The following is an 18,627-nucleotide window of genomic DNA, read 5'->3' as shown; positions in this document are numbered from 1 at the left end:
TGTACTATTACTATTACTACTACTATTACTATTACTACTACTATTATTATTACTACTACTATTATTATTACTCCTATTACTACTACTTTTATTACTAATACTACCATTACTATTATTATTATTCTTACTACTACTACTACTAATATTATTACTACTAATATTATTCTTACTACTACTATTATTATTATTACTACTACAATTATTACTACTAATATTATTCTTACTACTACTATTACTATTATTACTACTATCATTACTACTAATATTATTCTTACTACTACTATTATTGCTATTGCTATTATTATTATTATTATTATTACTACTATTACTACTGTTACTACTACTACTACTACTACTACTATTATTACTATTATTTCTACTACTATTATTATTATTTGTGCTATTATTATTATTATTATTATTATTATTATTATTACTACTACTATTGTGATTACTCCTATTACTACTACTACTACCATTACTATTACTACTATTACTATTATTACTACTACTACTACTACTACTACTACTAATATTATTCTTACTACTATTATTATTATTACTACTATTATTCTTATTACTACTATGCCTTCTCCTCCTCCTCCAGGCTGGCTCTGGGTTTAAAGGACCCTGCTGCCTCTCTGTCTGCTTGTTGTACACCAGCATCAATTCCTCTCTGTCTGTCTACTGCTATGATCATTCCTCTCTGGAGAGAACAGCTCTGTTCTTATCTCTGGTGGAGGGGAACGCGAGAGGAGAGGGGGGAAGAGTAACAGGAGAGTGGGGGAAGTAGGGGGGGTGGAGAGCGAGAGAGGGTTGGAGGGAGAGAGCTAGAGAGGGGTGGGTGGAGGGAGAGAGAGGGGAGGGAAGGAGGAAGACTAACAGGAGACAGAAAAGAGGGAGAGGGTGGGTGGGTGGGTGGAGGGAAAGTGAGCTAGAGAGCTCTGGGAGTCCCTGTAGACCCGTCATCCAGCCCTGCTTAATGGAGATTAAACCATGTAACACTACGCTAGTGAACTACTACAATACGGTAGTTGGGGGATGAGCATGAAGAGAGCTCTCATCTATCTCTTTATGTTTCCCTACTCTACTGACTACTACCATACTGTCCTGACTACTACCCTACTGTACCGACTACTACCCTACTGTACCGACTACTACCCTACTGTACCGACTACTACCCTACTGTACTGACTACTACCCTACTGTCCTGACTACTACCCTACTGTCCTGACTACTACCCTACTGTACCGACTACTACCCTACTGTACCGACTACTACCCTACTGTACCGACTACTACCCTACTGTACCGACTACTACCCTACTGTACCGTCTACTACCCTACTGTCCTGACTACTACCCTACTGTCCTGACTACTACCCTACTGTCCTGACTACTACCCTACTGTACCGACTACTACCCTACTGTACTGACTACTACCCTACTGTCCTGACTACTACCCTACTGTCCTGACTACTACCCTACTGTACCGACTACTACCCTACTGTACCGACTCCTACCCTACTGACTACTACCCTACTGTCCTGACTACTACCCTACTGTACCGACTACTACCCTACTGTACCGACTACTACCCTACTGTACCGACTACTACCCTACTGTACCGCCTACTACCCTACTGTACTGTCTACTACCCTACTGTACTGACTACTACCCTACTGTCCTGTCTACTACCCTACTGTACTGACTACTACCCTACTGTCCTGACTACTACCCTACTGTCCTGACTACTACCCTACTGTACCGACTACTACCCTACTGTACCGACTACTACCCTACTGTCCTGACTACTACCCTACTGTCCTGACTACTACCCTACTGTACCGACTACTACCCTACTGTACCGACTACTACCCTACTGTACCGACTCCTACCCTACTGACTACTACCCTACTGTACTGACTACTACCCTACTGTACCGACTACTACCCTACTGTACCGACTACTACCCTACTGTTCCGAATACTACCCTACTGTTCCGAATACTACTCTACTGTACTGACTACTACCCTACTGTACCGACTACTACCCTACTGTACCGACTACTACCCTACTGTACCGACTACTACCCTACTGTACCGACTACTACCCTACTCTACTGACTACTACCCTACTGTACCGACTACTACCCTACTGTACCGACTACTACCCTACTGACTACTACCCTACTGACTACTACCCTACTGTAGTGACTACTACCCTACTGTACCGACTCCTACCCTACTGACTACTACCCTACTGTCCTGACTACTACCCTACTGTCCTGACTACTACCCTACTGTCTACTACCCTACTGTACCGACTACTACCCTACTGTCCTGACTACTACCCTACTGTACTGACTACTACCCTACTGTACTGACTACTACCCTACTGACTACTACCCTACTGTACTGACTACTACCCTACTGTCCTGGCTACTACCCTACTGTCCTGACTACTACCCTACTGTCCTGACTACTACCCTACTGTCCTGACTACTACCCTACTGTCCTGACTACTACCCTACTGTCCTGACTACTACCCTACTGTACTGACTACTACCCTACTGTCCCGACTACTACCCTACTGTACTGACTACTACCCTACTGTATTTGTATTTATTATGGAGTTCCAAAGCAGCAGCTTCTCTTCCTGGGGTCCAGCAAAATGAAGGCAGTTCATACAATTTTAAATTTGTGTGTGTCTGTGCCAATGTTTGTGTTGCTTCACAGTCCCCGCTGTTCCATAAGGTGTTTTTTAAATCTTTTTTTTTTTTTTTATCTAATTTTACTGCTGGCATCAGTTACTTGATGTGGAATAGAATTCCATGTAGTCATGGCTCTATATAGTACTGTGTGCCTCCCATAGTCTGTTCTGGACTTGGGGACTGTGAAGAGACCTCTTGTGGCATGTCTTGTGGGGTATGCATGCTGTGTGCCAGTAGTTTAGACAGACAGCTTGGTGCATTCAACATGTCAATACCTCTCATAAATATAAGTAGTGATGAAGTCAATCTCTCTTCCACTTTCAGCCAGGAGAGACTGACATGCATATTATTCATATTAGCTCTCTATGTACATCCAAGGACCAGCCGTGCTGCCCTGTTCTGAGACAATTGCAATTTTCTTAAGTACTTTTTTTGTGGCACCTGACCACACGACTGAACAGTAGTCCAGGTGCGACAAAACTAGAGCCTGTAGGACCTGTCTTGTTGATAGTGTTGTTAAGAAGGTAGAAACTAGGGCCTGTAGAACCTGCCTTGTTGATAGTGTTGTTAAGAAGGTAGAAACTAGGGCTTGTAGGACCTGCCTTGTTGATAGTGTTGTTAAGAAGGTAGAAACTAGGGCCTGTAGGACCTGCCTTGTTGATAGTGTTGTTAAGAAGGTAGAAACTAGGGCCTGTAGGACCTGCCTTGTTGATAGTGTTGTTAATAAGAAGGCAGAGCATTGCTTTATTATAGACATACTTCTCCCTATTTTAGCTACAACTGCATCAATGTTTTGACCATGACAGTTTACAATCTAGTGTTACTCCAAGCAGTTTCGTCATCTCAATTTGCTCAATTTCCACATTATTTATTACAAGATTTAGTTGAGGTTTAGGGTTTAATGAGTGTTTTTTTTCCAAATACAATGCTTTTAGTTTTAGAAATATGTAGGGCTGACTTATTCCTTGCCACCCACTCTGAAACTAACTGCAGCTCTTTGAGTGTTGCAGTCATTTCAGTCGCTGTAGTAGCTGACGTGTGTAGTGTTGAGTCATCCGCATACATAGAAACTCAGGCTTTACTCAAGGTCAGTGGCATGTCGTTAGTAAAAATTGAAAAAAGCAAGGGGCCTAAACAGCTACCCTGGGGAATTCCTGATTCTAACTGGATTATATTTAATGTCTGAAGCTGCACTGGAGTCTAACAAGACAGCACCCACAATCATTTTATCATCAATTTCTCTCAGCCAATCATCAGTCGTTTGTGTAAGTGTTGTGCTTGTTGAGTGTCCTTCCCTGTAAGTGTGCTGAAACTATGTTGTCAATTTGTTTACTGTAAAATAGCATTGTATCTGATCAAACACAATTTTTTCCAGAAGTTTACTAAGGGTTGGTAACAGGCTGATTGGTCGGCTATTTGAGACAGTAAAGGGGGCTTTACTATTCTTGGGTAGCGGAATGACTTTAGCTTCTCTCCCGACCTGAAGGCACGTTCTCTAGTCAGCTTAAATTGAAGATTTGGCAAATAGGAGTGGCAATATCGTCTGCTATTATCCTCAGTAATTTTCCATCTGGATTGTCAGACCCTGGTGGCTTGTCATTGTTGATAGACAACAATCATTTTTTCACCTTTTCCACACTGACTGTACGGAATTCAAAAGTACAATTCTTGTCTTTCATAATTTGGTCCGATATACTTGGATGTGTAGTGAATCACTGCAAAACTTCTTCTATGACCTCTTTTACATTATATTAGGCCCAGCCTTTGGAACTTTGGTTTTCCTGGATATGGCTACTATATTGTGATCACTACTTCCTATGGATTTGGATACTGCTTTAAAGCAAATATCTGCAGCGTTAATAAAAAATGTGATCAATACATGTTGATTTAATTCCTGTGCAGTTTGTAACTATCCTGGTAGGTTGACTGATAACCTGATTCATCTTGCAGGCACTGGTTACAGTTTGAAGGTTTTTCCTGACTGGGCAACTTGATGAAAGCCAGTCAATATCTAAATCGCCCAGAAAATATACTTCTCTGTTGATATCACATACATTATCAAGCATTTCACACATTATCCAGATACTGACTGTTAGCACTTGGTGGTCTATAGCAGCTTCCTACCAGAATGGGCTTTAGGTGAGGCAGATGAACCTGTAGACATATTACTTCAACAGTATTTAACATTAGATCCTCTCTAACCTCTATGGGCTAGGTGGGACGCTTGCGTCCCACCTACTCAACAGCCAGTGTAATCCCGTGGCGCGTTATTCAAATACCTTAGAAATGCTATTACTTCAATTTCTCAAACATATGACTATTTTACACCATTTTAAAGACAAGACTCTTGTTAATCTAACCACACTGTCCGATTTCAAAAAGGCTTTACAACGAAAGTAAAACATTAGATTATGTCAGCAGAGTACCCAGCCAGAAATAATCAGACACCCATTTTTCAAGCTAGCATATAATGTCACATAAACCCAAACCACAGCTAAATGCAGCACTAACCTTTGATGATCTTCATCAGATGACACCCCTAGGACATTATGTTATACAATACATGCATGTTTTGTTCAATCAAGTTAATATTTATATCAAAAACCAGCTTTTTACATTAGCATGTGACTAGCATTCCCACCGAACACTTCCGGTGAATTTACTAAATTACTCACGATAAACGTTCACAAAAAACATAACAATTATTTTAAGAATTATAGATACAGAACTCCTTTGTGCAATCGAGGTGTCCGATTTTAAAATAGCTTTTCGGTGAAAGCACATTTTGCAATATTCTAAGTAGATAGCCCAGCCATCACAGGCTAGCTATTTTGACACCAACCAAGTTTGGCACTCACCAAACTCCGATTTACTATTAGAAAAGTTTGATTACCTTTGGTGTTCTTCGTCAGAATGCACTCCCAGGACTTCTACTTCAATAACAAATGTTGGTTTTGGTCCCAAATAATCCATAGTTATATCCAAATAGCGGCGTTTTGTTCGTGCGTTCAAGACACTATCTGAAGGGTAAATAAGGGTCACGCGCCCGACGCGTTTCGTGACAAAAAAATTCTAAATAATCCATTACCGTACTTCGAAGCATGTCAACCGCTGTTTAAAATCAATTTTTATGCCATTTTTCTCGTAAAAAAGCGATAATATTCCGACCGGGAAAGCGTGTTTACGTTCAAAGAGAGAGAAAATTAAAACATCTCGTGCCCTCGTGCACGAGCCCCAGTCTGATGGTCCTCTGACCGGCCACTATCCAAACGCGCTAATGTGTTTCAGCCTGGGGCTGCCTCGATATCGTTCAGCTTTTTCCCGGGTTCTGAGAGCCTATGGGAGCCGTAGGAAGTGTCACGTTACAGTAAAGATTCTCAGTCTTCAATAAACAGAGCCAAGATGAACAAGAACTTGTCAGACAGGCCACTTCCTGTAAGGAATCTTCTCAGGTTTTTGCCTGCCATATGCGTTCTGTTATACTCACAGACACCATTCAAACAGTTTTAGAAACTTTAGGGTGTTTTCTATCCAAAGCCAATAATTATATGCATATTCTAGTTACTGGGCAGGAGTAGTAACCAGATTAAATCGGGTACGTTTTTTATCCGGCCGTGCAAATACTGCCCCCTATCCCCAACGGGCTAAGCTTTACAGGAATGTGGTTCTGAATATAGACCGCAACACCACCTCCGTTGGCATTTCTGTCTTTTCTGTAGATGTTATAACTGTGTATTGCTACCACTGTATCATGAAAGGTATTATCTAAGTCAGTTTCAGAGATAGTCAGAATATGCATGTCATCTGTTACAAGCGAGTTATTAACTTTATGGACCTTGTTTCTTAGGCTACTTTTTAGCACTTTTCTGTGTTGCTTGATTGTTTTTATTGCTTTACTGGGAAGCTTATCAGAGGTAGACTTACTCATGTTATTTACATTGGAGCTGATAGTGCAGGGTGAGCTGCATGAAGTGGTCTTCCTACTAGGGCACACCGCCTCAGTGCTAACAGTATAATTCTGGTTTATAGCCTCATGATTACTGCTTACAATAGCTGTAGGATAAACAGATGAATTCGGTGCAATTAGTGGTACATAAATTAAATGACTTACATTGTGTTTGCCAATGCCCCTAAGATCATATACATTTGATGCAGCATTATGACGACTCATTGTCACAATGGTAGGGATTAACTGAGCTGGTCTTGGATCATTTACCAGTCATTGTTTTAATGCAGCCTTGAAATGAGTCCAGGAGCCAAGATGATTTGGATGGACTCCGTCATTCCTGTAGAGTATCTTCTGTTTCCAGAAGGTGTCAAAGTTATCACATAAAAGTTCCGGGCTCAACGTCAACATCCATTTTAGAATAAGGCTGTAACGTAACAAAATGTGGAAAAAGTCAAGGGGTTCTGAATGCACTGTATGTTTTTCGTACATGTGGCCCCAGCGGGAATCATACCCGCCACAATGACTGGTTCTACCACAGTAGTCACCAACCTTTTTCCTAGCAACACTGACTGGTTCTACCACAGTGGTCACCAACCTTTTTCCTAGCAACACTGACTGGTTCTACCACAGTGGTCACCAACCTTTTTCCTAGCAACACTGACTGGTTCTACCACAGTGGTCACCAACCTTTTTCCTAGCAACACTGACTGGTTCTACCACAGTGGTCACCAACCTTTTTCCTAGCAACACTGACTGGTTCTACCACAGTGGTCACCAACCTTTTTTCCTAGCAACACTGACTGGTTCTACCACAGTGGTCACCAACCTTTTTCCTAGCAACACTGACTGGTTCTACCACAGTGGTCACCAACCTTTTTCCTAGCAACACTGACTGGTTCTACCACAGTGGTCACCAACCTTTTTTCCTAGCAACACTGACTGGTTCTACCACAGTGGTCACCAACCTTTTTTCCTAGCAACACTGACTGGTTATACCACAGTGGTCACCAACCTTTTCCCTAGCAACACTGACTGGTTCTACCACAGTGGTCACCAACCTTTTTTACCTAGCAACACTGACTGGTTCTACCACAGTGGTCACCAACCTTTTTCCTAGCAACACTGACTGGTTCTACCACAGTGGTCACCAACCTTTTCCTAGCAACACTGACTGGTTCTACCACAATGGTCACCAACCTTTTTCCTAATCAAGATCACTTTCTGAGTCAAAATGAGAGCAGAGATCTTACCACTCAGATTTATTTTTTTAACTTGACTTAAAAAAACGTGAGCCTTTGTAAACATTAAGCTATTAAAAACAGTTGTGTAGGAGTGAGGTTTGTGCAGTAGGCTATAGACCCAATACATGATCTCCGCATATTGACTGTGCTTGAGTTGCCCTGCCAATGATATTCTTCTCAGACCATTTTGAAATGATATATCTTTAAAAAAAAAAATAGGTATTTGATCACACTGGTAATAGATCGTTTGTTGTATTCCTCGTGAGGCCCAGCTGAGTGAACATAATAACTCACTTTTTTCTTTATTTGTTTTACTGGAATGATGGCCTCCGTCTGAGGGAGGGAGGGAGGGAGGGAGGGAGGGAGCAGCAGTGAGTCTGCCTCTCAACCGACTCACCGTCCCTCTGCTGAGAAATGGGGACACAGTCCAGCTGATGGCAAAAAAACTAAAATTGTACTGCCTTATTTTTCTCTCATGCACCAATTCATGTTTGTTACTCCTATGACCAGAGAAAGTGAAATATTCCTCAATTTATAAAAAAAAAAAAAAAAAGACACAAGCTGCTAATAATAATAATAACAACAACAACGCAATCTTATCAGAACTGTTATGCATGTACATGCACTTCCCTGGAGTGCCTGAGGGTGGCGCTGTTACTAATTACTACATGCGATCATCTGTACCGACACATGACCCATGACATCTGATAAACAAGGTTCTTCTCCCCACATCGCTGCCTCAGTGTGCTGTTTTGTTACACGGTGTCAGAAGTTAAAAAGTAATACGAGGAAAGTTAAACATTCTGAAACACGGATCAAATTGAGACCACCAACTACTCTGAACCTAGAGGGACGTCTAGCCCAAAAGAGTGAGTTTCAACAACTTACTGAGCCACTGATACAGGACACAATTGTGTATGGAATCACAGATTACTCAGAGAACCAGATCTCCTGCTAGCTTGAGCAATCACACATTTGCCGTGCTAGTGAAGTGAGCCAGGTGCCAGATGAAAATGCTTCACGATGAAGTCGAGGTGCCCGTTCGCAAGGTGCATAAGCGAAAGAAAACACAGAAATATATATTTTTTAAATTGAAAAGACCGTGCAACAGCTAGTAAAAGAGAGGTCGCAGGGAGAATGCTCACATTGTGGGGGACAAACACGAACCAAAAAAAGTGTTCAACATACGGTCAGATAGGCAAAGCATGTCACGGGAAAAAAAAAATCATAAAAATCATTATACCAAAAATGTACTCCTCACGCACACAGACAGATACCTGTGTGGAAAACAAATCCTGGTGGAGTCAGACCGCAAGTCCTTAGAAACAATCTTCAAGAAGTCGCTCCAGAAAGCACCAGGCAGACTGCGGAGAACGCTGAGGAGACTACAGAGATACAGTCTACATGTGACATACAAACCAGGAAAGGAGATGCACATCGCTGATTCATTGGGCCCAAGCATACCTGAAGGAACAGAGAGAGAGAAATTGGTGGATGGTGAGCTGAATGTAAACTACATCGTTTATCAACTTCCTGTTTCAGAAGAGAAAATGCAGCAATTCAAAATGCAGCAACAGCAGTGGAGTGAAGACTGGTCACAGAAACAGTACAAAAAGAAAGGATGGCCAGACATGAGAGGGAACGTTGCCAAGAAAATACAGCACTGCTGGACCTTCAGAGAGGACTTGACCTACGCTGATGGACTGCTGTTCAAAACTTCCTCGTTCCTCAGATGATAATGAGAGAAGAAATTACGGAAAAAATCCATGAAGAACACATGGAAATCGTAAAATGTAAAGGAACAAGCATGGAAGGTTCTGTTCTGGTCAGGAATGAATAAACAGATTTGAAGATCTAACAAAAGTCTGCAACACACAACAACAACAACAACCAAAGAGAGCCGTCTCATCCAGGCCCAGAGAGCCGTCTCATCCAGGCCCAGAGAGCCGTCTCATCCAGGCCCAGAGAGCCGTCTCATCTAGGCCCAGAGAGCCGTCTCATCCAGGCCCAGAGAGCCGTCTCATCCAGGCCCAGAGAGCCGTCTCATCCAGGCCCAGAGAGCCGTCTCATCCAGGCCCAGAGAGCCGTCTCATCCAGGCCCAGAGAGCCGTCTCATCCAGGCCCAGAGAGCGCTTGGGGCCAAAGTTGGAGTGGACGTCTTCCATTACAACGACACAGAACATCTACTGTGTGTGGATTACTACTCTAAATACCCATACATCTCCAGGCTCAGTAGGACAATAAGTAAACACATAATTACAGCACTAAAGTCGATCTCAGCAAGCCATGGGGTGACCGACGTTTTGTGCTACGACAATGGAAGACATTCGAGTCAAGAAATGTCCGATTTCTCTACCAGCTGGGAGTTCAAACGTGTTATGTCGAGTCCTAGATGTCCACAGTCAAACGGCCAAGATGAGAGAGCAGTTCAGACTGTGAAGAACCTGTTAGAAGAAAAGCACGAGGCGGCAACGGAGATCCTTACACAGCTCTCCTTGAGTACAGAAACACACTCCTGTATGTAGTAGGTATCTGTCCTGCACAACTACTAACTCCTGGATGGAGTAGGTATCTCTCCTGCACAACTACTCTCTCCTGGATGGAGTAGGTATCTCTCCTGCACAACTACTAACTCCTGGATGGAGTAGGTATCTCTCCTGCACAACTACTATCTTCTGGATGGAGTAGGTATCTCTCCTGCACAACTACTATCTCCTGGATGGAGTAGGTATCTCTCCTGCACAACTACTAACTCCTGGATGGAGTAGGTATCTCTCCTGCACAACTACTAACTCCTGGATGGAGTAGGTATCTCTCCTGCACAACTACTCTCTCCTGGATGGAGTAGGTATCTCTCCTGCACAACTACTCTCTCCTGGATGGAGTAGGTATCTCTCCTGCACAACTACTAACTCCTGGATGGAGTAGGTATCTCTCCTGCACAACTACTATCTCCTGGATGGAGTAGGTATCTCTCCTGCACAACTACTCTCTCCTGGATGGAGTAGGTATCTCTCCTGCACAACTACTCTCTCCTGGATGGAGTAGGTATCTCTCCTGCACAACTACTAACTCCTGGATGGAGTAGGTATCTCTCCAACTACTAATGGGAAGAAGGCTGAAGACAAAAGATTCTGACATCAAAGAACTTGTTAAAGCCAGGACTCTATCATCATGTCAGACCACCAACAGCACTAGGGCTGCTGAGCCAAGTGCCCCGACCACCAACAGCACTAGGGCTGCTGAGCCAAGTGCCCCGACCACCAACAGCACTAGGGCTGCTGAGTCAAGTGCCCCGGCCACCAACAGCACTAGGGCTGCTGAGTCAAGTGCCCCGGCCACCAACAGCACTAGGGCTGCTGAGTCAAGTGCCCCGGCCACCAACAGCACTAGGGCTGCTGAGCCAAGTGCCCCGGCCACCAACAGCACTAGGGCTGCTGAGTCAAGTGCCCCGACCACCAACAGCACTAGGGCTGCTGAGCCAAGTGCCCCGGCCACCAACAGCACTAGGGCTGCTGAGCCAAGTGCCCCGACCACCAACAGCACTAGGGCTGCTGAGCCAAGTGCCCCGACCACCAACAGCACTAGGGCTGCTGAGCCAAGTGCCCCGGCCACCAACAGCACTAGGGCTGCTGAGCCAAGTGCCCCGGCCACCAACAGCACTAGGGCTGCTGAGCCAAGTGCCCCGACCACCAACAGCACTAGGGCTGCTGAGTCAAGTGCCCCGGCCACCAACAGCACTAGGGCTGCTGAGCCAAGTGCCCCGACCACCAACAGCACTAGGGCTGCTGAGCCAAGTGCCCCGACCACCAACAGCACTAGGGCTGCTGAGCCAAGTGCCCCGACCACCAACAGCACTAGGGCTGCTGAGTCAAGTGCCCCGGCCACCAACAGCACTAGGGCTGCTGAGCCAAGTGCCCCGACCACCAACAGCACTAGGGCTGCTGAGTCAAGTGCCCCGGCCACCAACAGCACTAGGGCTGCTGAGCCAAGTGCCCCGACCACCAACAGCACTAGGGCTGCTGAGTCAAGTGCCCCGACCACCAACAGCACTAGGGCTGCTGAGTCAAGTGCCCCGACCACCAACAGCACTAGGGCTGCTGAGTCAAGTGCCCAGACCACCAACAGCAGGAAACGAACAAAACGAAATAGGAACGGAAGGCTTTATTGTTGGGTTTTTTACAGAAATGTTTGGTGATCGACTAGAAACGCCTTGGAGATGGACCGGTTGGTGACCACTGCTCTAACAGATAGAGAAAACACTTGTTAGTTGATTAAACTATCTAACGGTCAGTAGGGTCCATGACACCAACTAACGACCTCTAGGGTCCATGACACCAACTAACGACCTCTAGGGTCCATGACACCAACTAACGACCTCTAGGGTCCATGACACCAACTAACGACCTCTAGGGTCCATGACACCAACTAACGACCTCTAGGGTTGATGAAACAAATGGTTTTGTAGAGTTGAGGAAGCGAATGGTTTTGTAGGGTTTTGTGAATGGTTTTGTAGGGTTTTGTGAATGGCGCCAGGCTGAGGAGGCGAACGACCCCGGTTGTTTCTGTCTCTATGTGATGACTCAGAACAACATGTGGAGTCTGAGCTCAGTGAAAGGAATTAGCAGCTTCTGCTCTGGTTTTCCGTTCAGATCATTTCATATTTATAGTCTCCACTTAGTCAGAATAGTTGTTGTTGTTGATCACCGTCAGTCGGAGGTTTGACAGATCGAAACAGATGAGCGAAATGTGACCATGGTGGTTTTAGCCGTTAGCGTGTAGTAAGTAGCGGTAGCAATGAGAAGGAGTTCTGCCTGGTAACTGTCACTAAGAGATGAAGAGATGGATTTGTCCGTAGAGAGTTTAGTTTAATCTGTGGCTCAGTAAATCTCTCACACTTTTTTTTTTATATATCACACTCTTTCTCTTTCTCTCCTTCTCTATCTCTCTCTCTCTCTCCTTCTCTATCTCTCTCTCTCTCCTCCTCTCACCCTAACCGACCACACCTCTCTCCTCCTCTCCTCCTCTCACCCTAACAAATCAAACCCCTCTTCTCACTTCTTCTCGCTCTAACAAACAACACCTGTTTTCTCTTCCTCTCCTCTCTTCTTCTCTCTCCTTTCCTCTCCTCTCTTCTGCCTCTCTTCTCCCTCCCCCCTCTCCTCTCCTGTCCTCTTTCCAAAACACACTTCTGCTCTCTCTCTCCAAAAACATTCCTCCTATTCTGACTGTTTCTACCTCCATGGTCTGTTGAGTAAAGGCGGGGTGTCAGAACTAGGCCAAGCCCACGAGGCATGGGGCTTCACTTCTAAACACTGTATCAATAAAACACTGATCTCTGGAGTATTGCAGGCAGTTTAACGTCAATTCACCATGATGTCATGTATGTTGTTGTTGTTGTGGTGTTTGTTGTTAGCTAAGCCTGTATTTCACAACACTTGTCTTGGCTCAGTTATAAAGGTATCTATTTATCAGGAACTGATGAGGGGGAAAGGCTATGCCATGACTGGAAGTTTGTTTTTTGAATGTTTTTATAACACGTCTGCTAAATAACATGTTCATGAAGAACTGCTTGAAAAAAAAGGCTCCACTCCTCTGTCCCTGGACACCTCTGTCCCTGGACACCTCTCTCCCTGGACACCCCTGTCCCTGGACACCCATGTCTCTGTCCCTGGACACCCCTGTCCCTGGACACCTCTGTCCCTGGACACCCCTGTCTCTGTCCCTGGACATCTCTGTCCCTGGACACCCCTGTCATGTGTAATTATTTGCATTCCCACAGTAGGTTTTCTGGCATCTCTCTGACATTTGTCCCTATCGTCCCTCTGTCTCTCTGATGTTTGTCTCTCTGTCTCTCTGACGTTTGTCCCCATCGTCCCTCTGTCTCTCTGACGTTTGTCCCATCGTCCCTCTGTCTCTCTGACGTTTGTCCCATCGTCCCTCTGTCTCTCTGACGTTTGTCCCATCGTCCCTCTATCTCTCTGACGTTTGTCCCTATCGTCCCTCTGTCTCTCTGATGTTTGTCTCTCTGTCTCTCTGACGTTTGTCCCATCGTCCCTCTATCTCTCTGACGTTTGTCCCTATCGTCCCTCTGTCTCTCTGATTTTTGTCTCTCTGTCTCTCTGACGTTTGTCCCCATCGTCCCTCTGTCTCTCTGATGTTTGTCCCTCTGTCTCTCTGACGTTTGTCCCCATCGTCCCTCTGTCTCTCTGACGTTTGTCCCATTGTCCCTCTGTCTCTCTTCCAGGTGCAGCTACAGGTGCACCCCAACCTGTCAGCCAAGGAGGGAGCTCTGCAGCACATCGAAGAGCTGATCCTGCAGCTGCTCAACATGCTGTGTATGGCCCAGCCGCGCTCTGTACAGGACGTGGAGGTGAGGATACATGATCGTTATGCTGTAATGTTATGGGCAATTCCACGGCAACAGAATTACACGTTTCACTCTGTTTTTTTGGGGGGTTTTTTTCTTCACTTTTATCATGTATGTCAAACGAAAAACATTCATTTTAAAGTTGATCAAATCACACAGAGTTTGAACATCACCGTGTAAAACAGTTCAGTACAACACAGAAGAGTAGAGTTCAGTTCTGAATTTATATTTATCAGGGTTTCTTACTCTTTCAAACACGTTAGAACACGTCACACACACAAAAAACTAAAAGATAAAACAGTACATCATATAACATTATTACATTTACATTTAAGTCATTTAGCAGACGCTCTTATCCAGAGCGACTTACAAATTTATTACACCACTACATACCTACAATACAACATGTATAATACCACCATACAACAATGTGTGTGTGTGTGTGTGTGTGTGTGTGTGTGTGTGTGTGTGTGTGTGTGTGTGTGTGTTTCTTCACAGTCCACGTTGTTCCATAAGATATAGTTTTATGTAGTTTATTTTATTCGATTTTACTGCTGGCATCAGTTACCTGCTGTGGAATAGAGTTCCATGTAGTCATGGCTCTATGTAGTACTGTGTGCCTCCCATAGTCTGTTCTGGACTTGGGGACTGTGAAGAGACCCCTGGTGGTATGTCTTGGTGGGATGTCCATGGGTGTCTGAGCTGTGTGCTAGTCGTTTGAACAGACAGTTGGGTGCTTTCAATGTGTCATTACCTCTCACAAAGACTTGTGGTGATGCATTCAATCTCTCCTCCACTTTGAGCCATGAGAGATTGACATGGATATCATTAATATTAGAGTTACCCGCGCGCTGCTAAGAGTTACCCGCGCGCCGCTAAGAGTTACCCGCGCACCGCTGAGAGTTACCCGCGCACCGCTGAGAGTCACCCGCGCACCGCTGAGAGTTACCCGCGCACCGCTGAGAGTCACCCGCGCACCGCTGAGAGTCACCCGCGCACCGCAGAGAGAAGTAGATGAAAGGGGCCTAATTGCCGAAATCTGTCCGGATCCCTTTTAAGGTGCTCAATATGTTTTTACTATAATTCTTTATATAATTTATCTTTGTTTCATAGTACAATAGAGTACAGTAAAGTAGAGTACAATAGTATACAATATACCGTACTACTGTATTAGACTCTACTGTCCGACTGTGTGAACAATACGTCTATTATGGGTTCACATTTGGTCCAAATCAAATTGACATCAAGGCCAGGGTGGACTGACCAAATTTCAACGTCCAGGGAGAGAGAGAGGCAGAGAGAGAGGCAGAGAGAGAGGCAGAGAGAGAGGCAGAGGCAGAGGGAGAGGCGGTAGTTTGTGACTTATGATTTCTCAGTAGCCAGTTGCAGTAATCCGTTACAGATTTTTGGGGTAATTCCGTTACCAATTTGGTAACGGAATTAAACGTTTTATTACGAGAATTACTTCTGTCAACTTTCATTATCCTCCCTCCCTCATGACGGAGAGAAATATGAAAATATCATAAAGCAGCATTATGTCGTTCTCATTGAAAGCCACTCTAACAAACGGTAGATCTGTTCTATATGTCCTATTTCTACGCTTCCCGTTCTTATGTTACGTTTTTGCGTCATTTATTTATAGTGTTTTGAACACCAGCTTCAAACAACTGAAAAATATCATATTTTTGGGTTATTGAAAATATATTTCCCAGCGGTTTAGGATGGTACAATGATTCTCTGAATTTGTTTTTTCACATAAACTGAAATTAGACAAACTGTTAGAATTTTAGAAACCAGGAAGTGGCGGAGCGATTTCTGCATATTGCACCTTTTTTAAAAAAAAAGATATGTGGGTTTTTAGTAACGGAATTGCAAGACACAAGGCAATATTTCTTAAACATACAGAAGGTTAACAATTTCTCAGAAACTGAAAATAAGTTTTGATATTAGTTGACAGGGGTTTTTATTGTTTTGATGTATTTATGATACCTTTTTGAGACCCCTTTTCCGTCCCTTTATCCAGGAATCAAAGCATTTTACTTATGCCTAATTTTTAAGATGGAAAATGGTTGAAAAATGTATCTGTCTTCATTCCACAAAATACCTCTAATTTGACACCTAATTTAATATCCTCCTATTAACTTTACATGTTGGTGCTCATGGGTCCTTTACATGTTGGTGCTCATGGGTTTTCAGCCAGTGTCTGTCAATATGGATAATGTTTCATCTAATACCATACAAGTATTTCTGCTTCCTCTCCCTCTGTCCAATCAGGAGCGGGTCCAGAAGACCTTCCCCCACCCCATAGATAAATGGGCCATAGCTGACGCCCAGTCGGCCATCGAGAAGAGGAAGAGGAGGAACCCTCTACTGCTCCCCGTCGATAAGATACACCCCCTACTCAAGGTACAGGTCTTAGCTCAGTCAAGATGATTAACTTCCTCCTGCAATGCACTGATGAAACGGCCACCTGTCCTTATTCAGACCCTCGTTTATTATGTCTTGGTTGGAGGGTTCTCTCCTTGTTTATTCCCTCCTGATTCCGGGAATCCTCCAACCAGGATTTCTGGAAAGCCTAAGAATTTGTGGACATTTTCTGGGATTTTGCAACCGTATTCCTTATACCTTATGCCTCTTCCCCTGCTGTTTGTCCTGTCAACAGGAGGTCCTGGGTTATAAGATAGACTACCACGTCTGCCTCTACATCGTGGCGGTGCTAGAATACATATCAGCTGACATCTTGAAGCTAGCAGGAAACTACGTTGGTAACATCAGACACTATGAGATCAGCCAGCAAGACATCAAAGTGTCCATGTGTGCAGACAAGGTAGGAAACCTACTATACCTCTGTCTCTGTCTCTGTCTGTCTGTCTGTCTGTCTATGTCTGTCTGTCTATGTCTGTCTGTCTGTCTCTGTCTGTCTGTCTCTGTCTGTCTGTCTCTGTCTGTCTGTCTCTGTCTGTCTGTCTGTCTGTCTGTCTGTGTGTCTCTGTCTGTCTGTCTGTCTCTGTCTGTCTGTCTGTCTCTGTCTGTCTCTGTCTGTCTCTGTCTGTCTCTGTCTGTCTCTGTCTGTCTCTGTCTGTCTCTGTCTGTCTCTGTCTGTCTCTGTCTGTCTCTGTCTGTCTCTGTCTGTCTCTGTCTGTCTGTCTCTGTCTGTCTGTCTGTCTGTCTGTCTGTCTGTCTGTCTGTCTGTCTGTCTGTCTGTCTGTCTGTCTGTCTGTCTGTCTGTCTGTCTGTCTGTCTGTGTCACCCCTCAATGCCATTCCAGTCCAAAGTAGGTAAGTACACTGCTCAAAAAAATAAAGGGAACACTTAAACAACACAATGTAACTCCAAGTCAATCACACTTCTGTGAAATCAAACTGCCCACTTAGGAAGCAACACTGATTGACAATAAATTTCACATGCTGTTGTGCAAATGGAATAGACAACAGGTGGAAATTATAGGCAATTAGCAAGACACCCCCAATAAAGGAGTGGTTCTGCAGGTGGTGACCACAGACCACTTCTCAGTTCCTATGCTTCCTGGCTGATGTTTTGGTCACTTTTGAATGCTGGCGGTGCTTTCACTCTAGTGGTAGCATGAGACGGAGTCTACAACCCACACAAGTGGCTCAGGTAGTGCAGCTCATCCAGGATGGCACATCAATGCGAGCTGTGGCAAGAAGGTTTGCTGTGTCTGTCAGCGTAGTGTCCAGAGCATGGAGGCGCTACCAGGAGACAGGCCAGTACATCAGGAGATGTGGAGGAGGCCGAAGGAGGGCAACAACCCAGCAGCTGGACCGCTACCTCCGCCTTTGTGCAAGGAGGAGCAGGAGGAGCACTGCCAGAGCCCTGCAAAATGACCTCCAGCAGGCCACAAATGTGCATGTGTCTGCTCAAACGGTCAGAAACAGACTCCATGAGGGTGGTATGAGGGCCCGACATCCACAGGTGGGGGTTGTGCTTACAGCCCAACACCGTGCAGGACGTTTGGCATTTGCCAGAGAACACCAAGATTGGCAAATTTGCCACTGGCACCCTGTGCTCTTCACAGATGAAAGCAGGTTCACACTGAGCACATGTGACAGACATGACAGAGTCTGGAGACGCCGTGGAGAACGTTCTGCTGCCTGCAACATCCTCCAGCATGACCAGTTTGGCGGTGGGTCAGTCATGGTGTGGGGTGGCATTTCTTTGGGGGGCCGCACAGCCCTCCATGTGCTCGCCAGAGGTAGCCTGACTGCCATTAGGTACCAAGATGAGATCCTCAGACCCCTTGTGAGACCATATGCTGGTGCGGTTGGCCCTGGGTTCCTCCTAATGCAAGACAATGCTTGACCTCATGTGGCTGGAGTGTGTCAGCAGTTCCTGCAA

The 18,627-nt window shown here is 44.8% G+C and overlaps 1 protein-coding gene across 2 annotated transcripts in view; it reads left to right on the top strand.

Annotated features, from left to right (window-relative positions):
* Positions 1-18,627, top strand: part of sos2 (son of sevenless homolog 2 (Drosophila)) — a 98,037-nt gene that overhangs the window by 30,355 nt on the left and 49,055 nt on the right. For both annotated transcript variants that reach the window (XM_045708836.2, XM_045708977.2), the window contains 3 exons: positions 14,149-14,274; positions 16,546-16,677; positions 16,934-17,098. In XM_045708836.2, coding sequence (XP_045564792.1) covers positions 14,149-14,274; positions 16,546-16,677; positions 16,934-17,098 — 423 coding nt within the window. The remainder of the gene's footprint in view (positions 1-14,148; positions 14,275-16,545; positions 16,678-16,933; positions 17,099-18,627) is intronic.

This window comes from Salmo salar, chromosome 01 (assembly GCF_965601325.2).
Source record: "Salmo salar chromosome 01, fSalSal1, whole genome shotgun sequence".
Taxonomy (NCBI): domain Eukaryota; kingdom Metazoa; phylum Chordata; class Actinopteri; order Salmoniformes; family Salmonidae; genus Salmo; species Salmo salar.
Note: the sequence above shows the minus strand (reverse complement) of the source record. Positions and strands in the feature narration are given on the sequence as shown.